This window comes from Miniopterus natalensis, chromosome 18 (assembly GCF_054644295.1).
Source record: "Miniopterus natalensis isolate mMinNat1 chromosome 18, mMinNat1.hap1, whole genome shotgun sequence".
Taxonomy (NCBI): domain Eukaryota; kingdom Metazoa; phylum Chordata; class Mammalia; order Chiroptera; family Miniopteridae; genus Miniopterus; species Miniopterus natalensis.
In genome coordinates, this window is record NC_142098.1 from 8,612,297 (window position 1) to 8,623,890 (window position 11,594).

The following is an 11,594-nucleotide window of genomic DNA, read 5'->3' on the forward strand; positions in this document are numbered from 1 at the left end:
GGAGCCCTGGGAAAGGCTCCGGTTCAGCGCATGGGGAGGGGCCTGAGGGCTGATGCTGGCCCAGGGGCCGCCTGCTGAGCAGCAGAGATCCAGAGGCAGGACAGGCCTTTCTTCCCCGGACAGACGGCCTCGTCCACAAAGTGTCGGCGTGTGACTCTCCTGAGACCAGGACGGGCGAGGAGAAGGGATGGAAGGAGAGCGTGGAGATCCCCCTCCTGTCCTGTACTGCTTAAAAAATAAACGGGAAGGTAACCGATTCACGGGTGACCCTCTGACACGGCCCCTCACATGGCCTTGCATTGCACTGTCCTTCCCAGCGGGAGCTGCTGTGCTGGGGCTCCGTGGGGTCCCAGCCCGTCCATGACAGGGTCAGGTCCAAGTGCACCAGGTAGATGGGCGGGGTGGGTACGCATCGGAGCCACAGCTGCAGAGCGCCCCACCCCAAATCCCTACGCACAAGCCAGGGGCAGACTCTAGTGCGGGTGAACCCTGCTTGGGCACCGGAGGCCCAAAGGCCTGGGTCCCAGAGCTGGCCCTACCCTTTATCGGCCGTGTTCAGCGAGTGGCTGAGCTTGGGCTTAAATATAAATAAAGTGGGGACAATGATGCCTATTCCTAGGGATGTTGTGATACTTAATAAAAATAATATTTGTAATTTATTAGGTAATTATTATGCACAAAGCAAATCATCACGCATGATGCACTGTTCTAAGCATCAATTAACTCATTTAATTCCCTCAGCAGTCTGTGAGGCAGTTAGAACTATTCTTTCTGCTTTACGAGGAAGCAAAGCTCAGGGAGGTGCAGTCAGTAAGGTCGGGGAGCCATGCAGCTGGAATTTGAACCAAGCAGTCTGACTGTGGGGCCCGCCCTCTGGGCCACGACACCTAAGGTCCAGCACCTGTGGGTGCTGCATGAGTACCTGTGGGTGTCCAGTGCATAGAGCGAATGAATGAATAAATAAGTCATTATCAGTTCTACATGAGGCCCAGAAAAGTTGCATGCTCTCTCCCTCCCTCTCTCTGTCTCTCTCTTACATTTTAGTTATTTAAAAACAAAAGAGCTTTTTGAAGAGCTAATATATTCACATGGTTCAAAAGAAGCAAAGGGATAGAGACCAAAAGATATTCTTTCTGGCCGCTCTTACCAGCTTCTTGTATAAACAGATGTATGTTCCCCATCTGAAGATGGTAGCGTCCACAAGGAATGCTCTGCCTGGATTTCTTTCTGCTCCATGGAGATTGTTCCATGTTACCAGGGGACTTTCTTACCCCCCCCCCACACACACACCCCTTTAAGCCTTAAGTTCTTCATCTGTGCCTTCCCCCAAGGAGGCAGTGAACATTAAATAAACTGCACGGAAGTGCTGAGCATGGGGCCTAGCAAGTGATAAGCACTCACTAAACTTCACCTTATTTTATTTTATGTTAAACGGCATAAAGGAAGTGAGAGCTGGAGTGGCCTCCCCTAAGGTGGTGAGGCTTCCTGTGGGTGTTCATGCACAGATATACCCCAAAGACAGGAAGGGAGGAATTTAGGAGCAAACAAAAATACGGACAGAGGAAACTTCAAAGCCATCCGAAAAAATAGAAAGTGAGCCCCCCCACACACACTAAGCAGGCTAGCTCCCCCCTCCCAGCCTCCCCAGCCCCAAGGTGGACACCATCTGGCTTCAGACACTTTTCTTCAACACCCCAGCTTCACGCAAAGCAAAGTGGGGCAGGAGGAGAGAAAGAGTGGGGTTGGTTCGCATGGAGCCTCCACATTCCATGCTAAGGTGATAAATAACGTACAAAGCCCAGGAAACACAGCTCTTTTGAGTCTGGGCCTCTTAGTCCCCAGCAGTGAGCCCTGAGGCAGGGGGAACCGAGGGCTCTCATTCTGCTCAGTTCGTGGAGCCCCAGGTGGCGGGGGCCAGTCTGCTAGCTGACCAGGTGGCTCTCCTGCTGCAGCTTTGGGCCTCACCCACTCTGGGCCTCAGGGTTGGCCAGGATGTCTCGGACCCATGTCTGGACAAGAGGTGTCTGTCTCTTGCTATCATTAATCCTCAGCTCCCCTCCTGGCCATCAAAATCCCATTAAAAATATGTACCATTAAAATAAGAGTAACATTATTTTAATTGACACACATTTTCATCGCCGTTTAAAAGATCTTTTCAAATTACCCCTGGAAACTCCCCCTGTCTAATAATTATCAGAAAAAAAGAGAGAGGAAAGGGAGAGGGAGCGAGGGACCAAAAAAGCCCACAAGAGGCAGGGCGGCTCTGCTTTGTCAGGGGGGAGAAAATAAAGAGAAATCAGCCCAGCTTCAAAGGGCGCATTTCCATAATTGCCCTGTAACTTTGGCAAAATAAATCTGAGCGGCTGAGAAAAGCGCAATCTCTCAGATGAGTGCACTCCAAAGGCCCGGAGGGCTGTGGGCCCACTTGTTAGCGGCCTAGTGCAGTGAGAGAATGCAGGGCTCGCCACCCGCACAAAAGCTATGAAATCCCAGCCTTCCAGTCCTAGAGCCGCTGCTGGTCCCAGAGTAAGACCTTTGTTTCCCTTCTGCTCCCTGACACCACCCAGACACACACACACACACACACACACTCCAGGGTAACATAAGCAGGTAAATAAATAGATGCACTTATGTGCACAGAAGGGCTGGCAGCAGTTAAGAGGTGGCAATAATTAGGAGGCAAAACCACACGAGTTAAGCTTTCATCTGTGAGAACCTTCCCGTAACCTGCTCCTGATATAAATATCCAGCGAGAAGGGCCCCAACTTTTCAGAAACACATCTTCTTTGGGGCTGGCTCTGTCCCTCTGGCCTGGGATGGTCCCACCTCCAGCGGCTGGCTCTCAGGCACCAGGCTGAGTCGAAACCCACTCTCGTTCCCAGGCTGGCATAGTTTCCTGTTTGCACTCTCTCGCCCCTACTTCCCCCTTCCAGGGCCAAAAGTTTCTTAATGTTTCTCTCCACAGAGCTGTGGTTTCTGGGAGAAAAATACCTGATCTTCTGGTGATTGCCCCAGACACCTCTTCCCGCCCTCAACTCCAAGGTTTCTCAACCTCAGCACTGTTGACATTGGCCTGGAGAATTCTTTGTGTGTGGAGGCCTGATCTGTGCCTTGGAGGACCTTCATCCCTGCTCTCTACACATTACATACCAGGAGCACTCCTAACCAGTCATGACCATCGAAAATGTCCCCAGACATTGCCATGTGTCCTGGAGTGGGGAGATCGCCCAGCTGAGAAGTACTCTCGGGACCTCTACGGGGTCTCTCGCGCTGAGCACTCCCTCCCTCCACCTTCAGGAAGAGATGCCTCCTGGGCTTTTCTATCCAGACAACCAGGTTGGCCTTGGAGGGGCTGGAGTGTTCCCAGGGGAGCACTGACTGTGTCAAAGCTACGTTGGTCACAGGATAGATGGACCAAGTTTTTAATGTGGTCAGGTTGACCGGCTGGATTAGATGACAGCAGCCAGTTTAGGATCAGGAGGTGATACCTGTGGAGGTTACGGGTCCCCATCACCCTCATAATTATCGTTAGAACCCACACTTTTTCATGTATGCCTAATCCTAGACAACGTTGGATCTGTAAGAAAATTTGGATAAATTCATCTAATCCAATCCCCTCCAAGTTGCAGATGGTGAAAGTGGGTCCCAGAGAGAGGACAAGACTTGGCCCCACTCAAGGCGGAGGTAAAGTTCTAACCACAGACACAATTTTGCACACCTGCTGTTAACCGCCCATTTTCATTTGATGGCGGTAGAGGAAGTATAGGACACAGAGGATATTTCTAGAAGGATACAAATAATTAGGCCCAAAGCGAGTTCCTGACAGAATCTCCCAACAGGCCACTGAAGACATCTGACATCCAATTCCTACCCAAGCATCCAGTCCCTCTCTCTAACCTTCCAGAGCTTTGGCCTAAGACAGCGGACTCTTTGGCACTGACTGTGCACCTGGAGAACACAAGCCCAGCAGGTGGGGCCCTGCCCTCCTCACCTGGCGCAGGCGAGGGGCTGGAGCATCCCGTTGTCTCCTGCGGCCTCCCTTTGCGAGCCTGTCCATGTAGCCTTTAGACTGGACCCCACTCCCTCCTCCCCATATTCCACAGAAAATAAATTCAATTGGAAACCGTGAGTGTGCCAGTCCCAGAGGTGGGCCGTCACTTAGGGAGATAATTTTATTCCCTGGCCTGGCGATGCACCGCCACCTCCAGCTCCATGCAGATAATGAGGGGAGCGGTGACATACACTCTTTCCTCTGACCTAATTGATTATCCCCACACACCTTGGAGTGCTTTGCATAACCAGCCCCGACAGCAGGAACCCCTTCCAGGCAGAGTGATTGACACATTTTATTTCTAATTGAAGCTTAATCAGGACCAAGGATGAGATTCCCATATTCTCTCCCCCCCCACCCTTCTCTCTCGCTTCCTTTCTTGCCTCCTCTCTCCGCTGCTCCCTTTCTCCTGTTTAAATGCTAAGGCTGGACAATGAAGGATGGAAGCAGTTCCTGGGACCCCTGAGAGGGCAGAGATAAGCAGGGGGCTCAGGGAGGAGGTTCGGAGAGGGGGGTGGAATGAGAGTTCAGCAAAGACACTGCCTCTTCTTCCCTTTCTAAGCTGAAGAGCCCAGGAGGGGCTTTTTTTCTTTCGGTTAACCCTATCTTATCGGGGTCAGCTTGGGGCCGGGTGAGGGGCCCACGTGTCCTACGATCCCATAGAAAAGATGCAAACACAGGAACTGCTCTCAAGTTTACCCCGCTCTCCTCTGGCACCCAAACATGCTGCCCTTTCAGTGGGCAGGGCGGGTCTCCTCCAAGCACCACTATCCCTGGGAAGGGATGGGCTGAAGGTGGAATCGAACCCAGGGTTTTCAGTGGAGAGACCGGGCACAGGTGCTCAGACCTCTCCAGGCTCTGCCGGCCTCTCCACACCCAGCTCCCTCTGCAGGGTGCAGTCTCCCTGCTTGGTGGGCCCTGAGCGTGGGGAGTGGGGAGGCTGCCTGGCTTTGCTATGGCCTCTCTCCCTGTCGCACCCCTGCCTGGGTACTTTCCTTTTTCCTGGTTGAGCTGGGTCCTGAGATGCCTCAATGCCTGCACCTCACTTTTTTAGCTGACTGGAGGGGGTGGGGCAGAGTGCTGCGTAGAGGTGGAGGAGTGGGGTCTGAGATTCTGGAATACAATTGCAAGAGGAGGGCAAGAGGGCAATGTACCCTCACCTACCACATGCCAGCACCAGACAGGCTTGGACAAACACCCGTCCAGGTGGGCCTCTCTTCAGAGGGGAAATAGGACACAGAGGATTAATCATCTGCTCAGTTCCACACGAAGCGGGCCAGGTGTACCAGGTCTGTGCCACAGGAGCTCGGGAGGCACCAGCCCGGAGCTCTCCGGGGTGTTGTCCAGGTAAAGCCACTCTGGCCAACCAGAGGCCTCTGCCCAGGTTCTGAGGCCTGGCTCCCAGGTTCAAGGTGCAGACAGTGGAAGCTGGCTCCAGGTCTGGGGGCCTGTGCCTAGGGTCAGAGCTGAACCACAGTCCCTGCCTCTGCCTCTGACCAGGAAGGACCCAAACTTCGGGGTGGGGGTTGGGGGAGAATTAAGGAAGAGGTGGGGGAACATTGGGAGCATGGGGGGGGGGTGTCTCCAGCCTCTGGGAAAAGCCAGCTCCAGCTTCCCACCGGCTTTGCCTGGTGTCCTGGTGACCCTGTCTCTGCTTCATCAGACCTCTGTGACCCGGCAGGGCCACACGTTGACCCTCCTTCCCACTCCCTCCTGGGGAACGCCACACCCCAGGGAACCCCCACTGCCTGAGCCTGAGTGGGGGTTCCCAGGTGGGCGCTGGCAGCTGCACCCGCATAGACCAGGCCTTGCTGGACTCCTCCTGCTCCCGCCCACCCTCCAAGGTGTACAATGTGAGGCGTGTCCCCGGCTTCGGGTGAGCAAGCTTTTCCCAAACCTCCTGGAGAACCGCCACACGCCTCACCATGCGGGGCAAACACCTGGCATCTGGCCACCCTAAAATATACTAATTAAATGTGGGGAGAGAGACGCAAAAAACAGTACCCGCACTCTGTACCCCAACGCATCATGCTTCCAAAATTCCCTTCAACTTCAGGTGAAAGCTGGGCCAGGCTGGGGGCTGAAAGAGAAGGAGGGGGCGCGCAGGGGGCGCAGGGGGCGCGGGGCCGGCCGGCTGGAGAGGCCGCGGTGGCCGGCGCCGAGCGGCCCTTTTGTCCTGTAGAGGGAGCTCCAGCCCCAAATTTCCCGGCTCCCTCCCCTAGGCCGCCCGGCCCGTCCGGCCTGCGGCCGGGATCCCCGCGGGATCGGCGCTGCGGCCCGAACCTCCCGCGCCCGGACCTCCGAAGGCTGCCCCTCCAGGGCACCTGGGGGAAGCCCACTGGGGGGCCAAGACGCCATCCAGGCCCCGGGGCCCCCAACTCTCAATTCGGACTGGGCACAGTCACCTAGAGGAAAGGATGCGCACCCCTAGGCTCCCCGCTCCTCTACCCCCCCCCCCTTGCTTCTATAAGGAGCCTGGGGGTGCAGTGCGGCTGGAAGGGGTCTCGAGGCTGAGCTTGCACAGCCCCTTAAGACTGAACTAACCTCCATCGTGCCTGTCAAAGAACGGGGGCGCGGGAGGGTGCGAACCTGCCAACCTAACCCGTCCGCGTCCAGACTGCCCCCCAAGTCTCTGCCGTGTCACCAGCGGACGCCCCCGGTCCCCGCGGGTGTCGGTGGGCAGGCGGTTGGGCCCAGTCTCCCATCTCCTCGTAGGGAACCTGCCCTGGTTGCCCACCTGTCTCCTCTGCCCTGTCTCCCGGGGTCCCCCAGGTTCTGCTCCAGCTGCCCGTCCTCAGCGCGCCCCGAACCCGCCGCCTCGGCGCCTCCGCCTCCGCCGTCCTCGCGTCACGCGGCCCAGACGCGTCGGTCCTTCCCGCGGATCCCAGCGCCTCCTCGGACTCGCGTGGGGTGCGGGTGCGGGTGGGGGGACAGAACAGAGCAGACAGATCCCTCCGCGGGCAGACAGGCCGGTTATAGTCAAAGTGGCAACAGCTCATTTATTTAGCCAAAAATAGATACTTTCTTGTACAATTTGGTTCACACATATGTACATTTTCTGTATTTACAAACAAGTCAGACACGCTTATTCTCACGGAAACGCCACCCCCCAAAATCAGCCTCGCAAACCAATCTCACAACCTCAGCTCACGTGGGGTGCAGAAGCGACTTGGGGAGGACCCGGGGGGACTGGTTTTATTTCTCTTTTATTTCTTTTTTTGTTGACTTTTCTCTTTTAGGTGTTCATACACAGACATGCTTACAAGTCGTAACTATACAGAGATTATTATTATTATTTTTTTACAATTATTACAACGATTAAAAAAAATTTTTTTTTTAAAGAACTAAGAGGAGGAGAGAGCCGACAGGACCAGCGCGGCGTCCAGGTGGTTCTGGGGCCTGGAAGAGAGAGGCGGGGTAGCGAAGGACGCGGGAGTCGGGGCACCCACGCTGCCCGGGGCTGCGGCGGGGGGGGGCAGGGTAAAAGTCAGCAGTAGGTGCTGGTCTTCCGGTTTAGCTGAAGGATGGGTGGGTGCCCGGGGCCGACGCTGGGGGCTCCAGGGGCCTACTGGCCCGGCCGGGTGCGCGGGTCCCCCCGCCGCGTCCCTGCGCCGCGCGGGGCGCTGGCCCTGAACAGGGCCGCCAGGCCATCTCTGGGCCCTGGGGGCGGCGGGAGAGTGTGTTTCTTGCCCTTTTAAAAGCGCGTCCCAGCTGCGTCCCCCGGGGGGCAAAAACCCGCCTTAGCGCGGTCCCCAGCTTTCCTCCCGCCAGCCGGTCCCACCCCGCCCCCGTCCGGGTCTCTTACCGCCTGGGCACCGGCTGGAAAGCCGTCTTGAGTAACTTTCTCTCCGCTTCCAAGGCACTACAGCGATCTGAGGGGCAGCGGGGGAGAGGGGGCCTTTAGAGCGCTGCGCTCGGGCGCCGGGGCCGCGGGAGGCAGCGCCGAGGGGACGGGCCCTGCGCTCTGGGGGCCCGCCCGCCCGCCCGGGCCCCGGCGCGAGGTCCAGAGCCCCCCCCCCCCCCCGCTCCCCGCGTCGTGAGCTCGCGGTCACCTGCTCCGCCCTCGGGCTCCGCGGGCCGGGCGAAGGCGGCGGCGGCGGCGGCCGGGTGGCCCGTGGACCCGGGAAGTCCCAGCAGGTGCGGAGGGGCCGAGCCGAGCAGGGAGAGCGGGTGCGGGCGCGGGGCGGGCGGCGGGCCCGGGAACGGCCGGTTGGTCCAAGCGGGGGAACTTGCCCAGCGGCGCCGAGACGAGTCTGTGCGCGGCGGCGGCGGCCGGGGAGAGCTGCAGGGCCGGGGGCGCGACGGCCGCCCCGGGGGGAGAGCCCCCCGCGCCCGGGGGCGAGCGGCGCGGGTTGTCCGGGCTCGTGGCCGTCTCCGCCAGCGACCAGATCTTGGGCTTCTGCAGGGCGGAGGCGGGCGCTGGCGCGGGGGCGCAGGGGTCCGGGCCCGCGGGGGGCGAGGGCGGAGACGGCGGGGGCCACGGCGGGCGGCGGCCCCGGGGCCGGGCTCGGGGCGGGCAGCGGGCGCTCCTCCGAGCCCTCGGAGCCGTCGTCCGAGTCGCTGAGCTTGGAGTCCGAGGCGGGGCCCAGGCCGAGGTCGTCGTCGCCGCGCGCCCCCGCCAGCGCGCGCTCGGGGCCCGGCGCGCCGTCCACGTTCTCCAGGTCGATCTCCTCGTCGTCGCCCGCGCGCCCCTCGTCCCCCAGCCCCAGCGCGCGCCGGCCGTCCTCCTCATCTTCCTCCTCCTCCTCCTCCTCGCGCTCGCTCCCGTACGCGGCGCCCTCCTCGTCGGGGCGGCTGCGGGGCGCCCACGTCATCTTGTTCTCCTTCTTGAGGCGCCGGCGCGCGTTGGCGAACCAGGTGGACACCTGGGTGAGGGTCATCTTGGTGATGATGGCCAGCATGATCTTCTCGCCCTTGGTGGGGTAGGGGTTCTTGCGGTGCTCGTTCAGCCAGGCCTTGAGCGTGCTCGTGCTCTCCCGGGTGGCGTTCTTGGGACGGGACGGGTCCCCGAACTGGTACTGGCCGTAGGGGTAGAAGGCGGCGTGCGGGTGCGGGAACGCGGCGGCCGCGGCCGGATGCTGCACCCCGGGGCTGTCCTTCAGCTCGTACTGTGCGCCCTAAACGCGCCGCGGAGGAGCGGGAGACGCGACGCGCAGAGGAGCGCGGTCAGCCCCGGCCGCCGCCGCCCCCCCGCCCGGCCCCGCGCGGCCGCTCGCGCGCGCTCACCTCCTCCGGCGCCCCAGCGCCAGCCCCGCAGCCCCCCGCGCCCCCGCCCCCCCCGCCCCCCGGGCGCTTACCAGCTGCGGGAAGATGGGCAGCTCCGCCGCGTAGGGCAGGAAGGCGCCGTAGCCTTGGGCGGCGGCGGCCGCTGCAGCCGCGGCGGCGTAGGGCGCCCCGTACACGGACGAGAGCACGTTGGACAGGGACCCCGAGGCGGCCAGCTCCGAGGCGCCGGCTCCCGGGCCGCCCCGGGCCCCAGCGCCGCCGCCGCCGCCGGCCGCCCCCGGGCGCTCGGGTGGGTAGATCGGGCGGATGTACTGGTATCCGAGCTGGGGGAAGGACATGGTGGCCCGCGGGGCGCGGACGGAGAGGGGGCCCGGCCCCCGGGGCCGCCCTGCTCAGCGCCGCCCGCGGGCTCCGGCGCGCATCGGGGGCTGGGCCGGGCTGCGCTGCGCTGCGCTCCGCGTTCACCTATCGATCGGCTCCGCGGCGGCGGCGGCGAGGAGCCAGGTCAGGTCCGAACAGATTGGCGACGGTTCCCGGGGCTCCGGGCTCTGATTGACATTTCCACGGGCCCGCAAGCCCCTCCTCCCGCGCGGCTCCCTCCTCTCGGCGCCGGAGCCGCCTCTGCCCGCGCCCGGCTCCGCGCTGCCCTCTTCCCCGGCAGTGTCGCGCCTCGCTTCCTTCGCCCTCCTCTAGCTCTCACTCCCCCTCCTCGCCCTTCCTCTCCCCTCCCCTCTCGGCGTCCCTCTTCCCCCAGGATCGCTTCCGCTCCTTCGGGTTCTCTACCCCATCTGGGCGCTGGGACGCTCTCTTTCTCTTTCTCACGATTCCGTCTCCGCTGTCCGTTCCCCTCTCCCTCTCTCCCCCTTTCCCTCTCTCCCTCTCTCCCTCTCTCTCTCTCTCCCTCTCTCTCCCTCTCTCTCTCCCTCTCTCTCTCTCTCTCCCTCTCTCTCTCACATCTGTCTCGCTCTCTCGACTCACACAGCACTGTCCCCACCCCACCCCGGCCTCTGCGCCCTGGGCTAAGGCGGCCTAAAGTTGTGGATACTTAGGGTGCTGCGCGAGGTGGGGGGGGAGAGGTGTTCGTCTCCGCCCGGGTGTCCGTCTCCGCCCTCGCTCCCTCCCTCGCCCTTCCCCAAATCTCGGGTCTGACGTCGCGCCCTCTTATTCGACTTTTCCTAGCGTCTCCTTCCCAAGTCGCCAATCGCCTGGGAGCCTCACCGGCGAGGCCTCCCACCCCCGCGGATCCCGCGCGCAGGGCAGGGCGGGGCGGGGGCGGGACCCCGGCTCTCCAGTCCCTTCCCGCCCCCTCCGGCCTAGGAGGAGAGGCGGCGGGGAGAGGCACCGGGACGGGGGTTAGAACCGGGTCAGCTCGCTCCTCCCGCTCCCCGCCCCTCGGAACCTCTCCCTCCGCCCCAGCGCGGAGCCTGGGTCGGCACCAGACGTGGGTGCGGGGCCAGCCCCGGGGCCTAGGTGGGCCTGGGCCCCCTTTTCAGCTCGCACCTCTGACGCCAGGCCGCTCTCGGCGGCGTAGGGAGGGGGCTAGAAAAGGGTGGGAGGGTGCAGTGTAGCCTCGCCTTCAGAGGCCGCCTCACTGCCCACGGGGGCGCGGCTGCCCCCACCCAAGAAGACCAAATCCTGAGATTAGCCACCTTAATGCAGCCCCAGCGTCCGGCCGGGCTCGTCTGGGGGGCTGCAGGGTGGACGCCCTGGGGGTCCTGGGGCGCGACTACAGGAGAGGGGACCCTGCCAGCGCCCTAAACCGGCGTGGGAGGGGGGAGGAGCCCGGCTCCGGGAACTTCCCCAGAGCTCTTCAAGAAGTTGTCTCTCGGAATTCTCTGTCGGCGGAGACCCCCTTTTCCCTCCTCCCCCTGCCCCCGGGCCTCAGCGCCAACCTGTTTTCTTTCTGCGAGGATTCTCCCACCGTCTCGGGTGGGGATGGGAGGCAAGACTTTGAGTTTTTGTGGTAGGATACACCCTAAATCAAACCTAAAATCCTAGTATCTGGGCGCCCACCCTCACGCATTCGGGCGCGTGCCGCCCGGGTGCCACTGACATCCCCCGAGTTGCCGCGGCTCCGGGCTGAACGCTTTAGGCCTCGGTGGCCGACGGACGCAGGAGCCAGGCCTGCGGGGCGAGCGCTCGGGGACCACGCGGGCGCGGCGACCGTGCCGCGGAGGTTTCAGCGCCCGCTCGGCTCCGAGGCGGAAACTGGCCGCCGCGCGCTGGTCGGTGGAGGAATCGAGTCCGAATTCCAGCAGAGGGGAGGGATCGGAGGGTCTGGGCTCCGGCTGTCTCTGGTCTCAACAGCCCTGGGGAG

At 61.7% G+C, this 11,594-nt stretch overlaps 1 protein-coding gene across 1 annotated transcript; it reads right to left on the minus strand.

Annotated features, from left to right (window-relative positions):
• Positions 1–7,024: 7,024 nt before the first annotated feature.
• On the minus strand, positions 7,025–9,905 carry IRX3 (iroquois homeobox 3). Its single transcript, XM_087827510.1, is given in 6 exon segments — positions 7,025–7,450; positions 7,857–7,923; positions 8,104–8,275; positions 8,277–8,526; positions 8,528–9,168; positions 9,349–9,905. Coding segments are annotated over 6 exon segments (1,452 nt in total). The 5' UTR covers positions 9,616–9,905; the 3' UTR covers positions 7,025–7,395.
• Between the last annotated feature and the right edge of the window lie 1,689 nt (positions 9,906–11,594).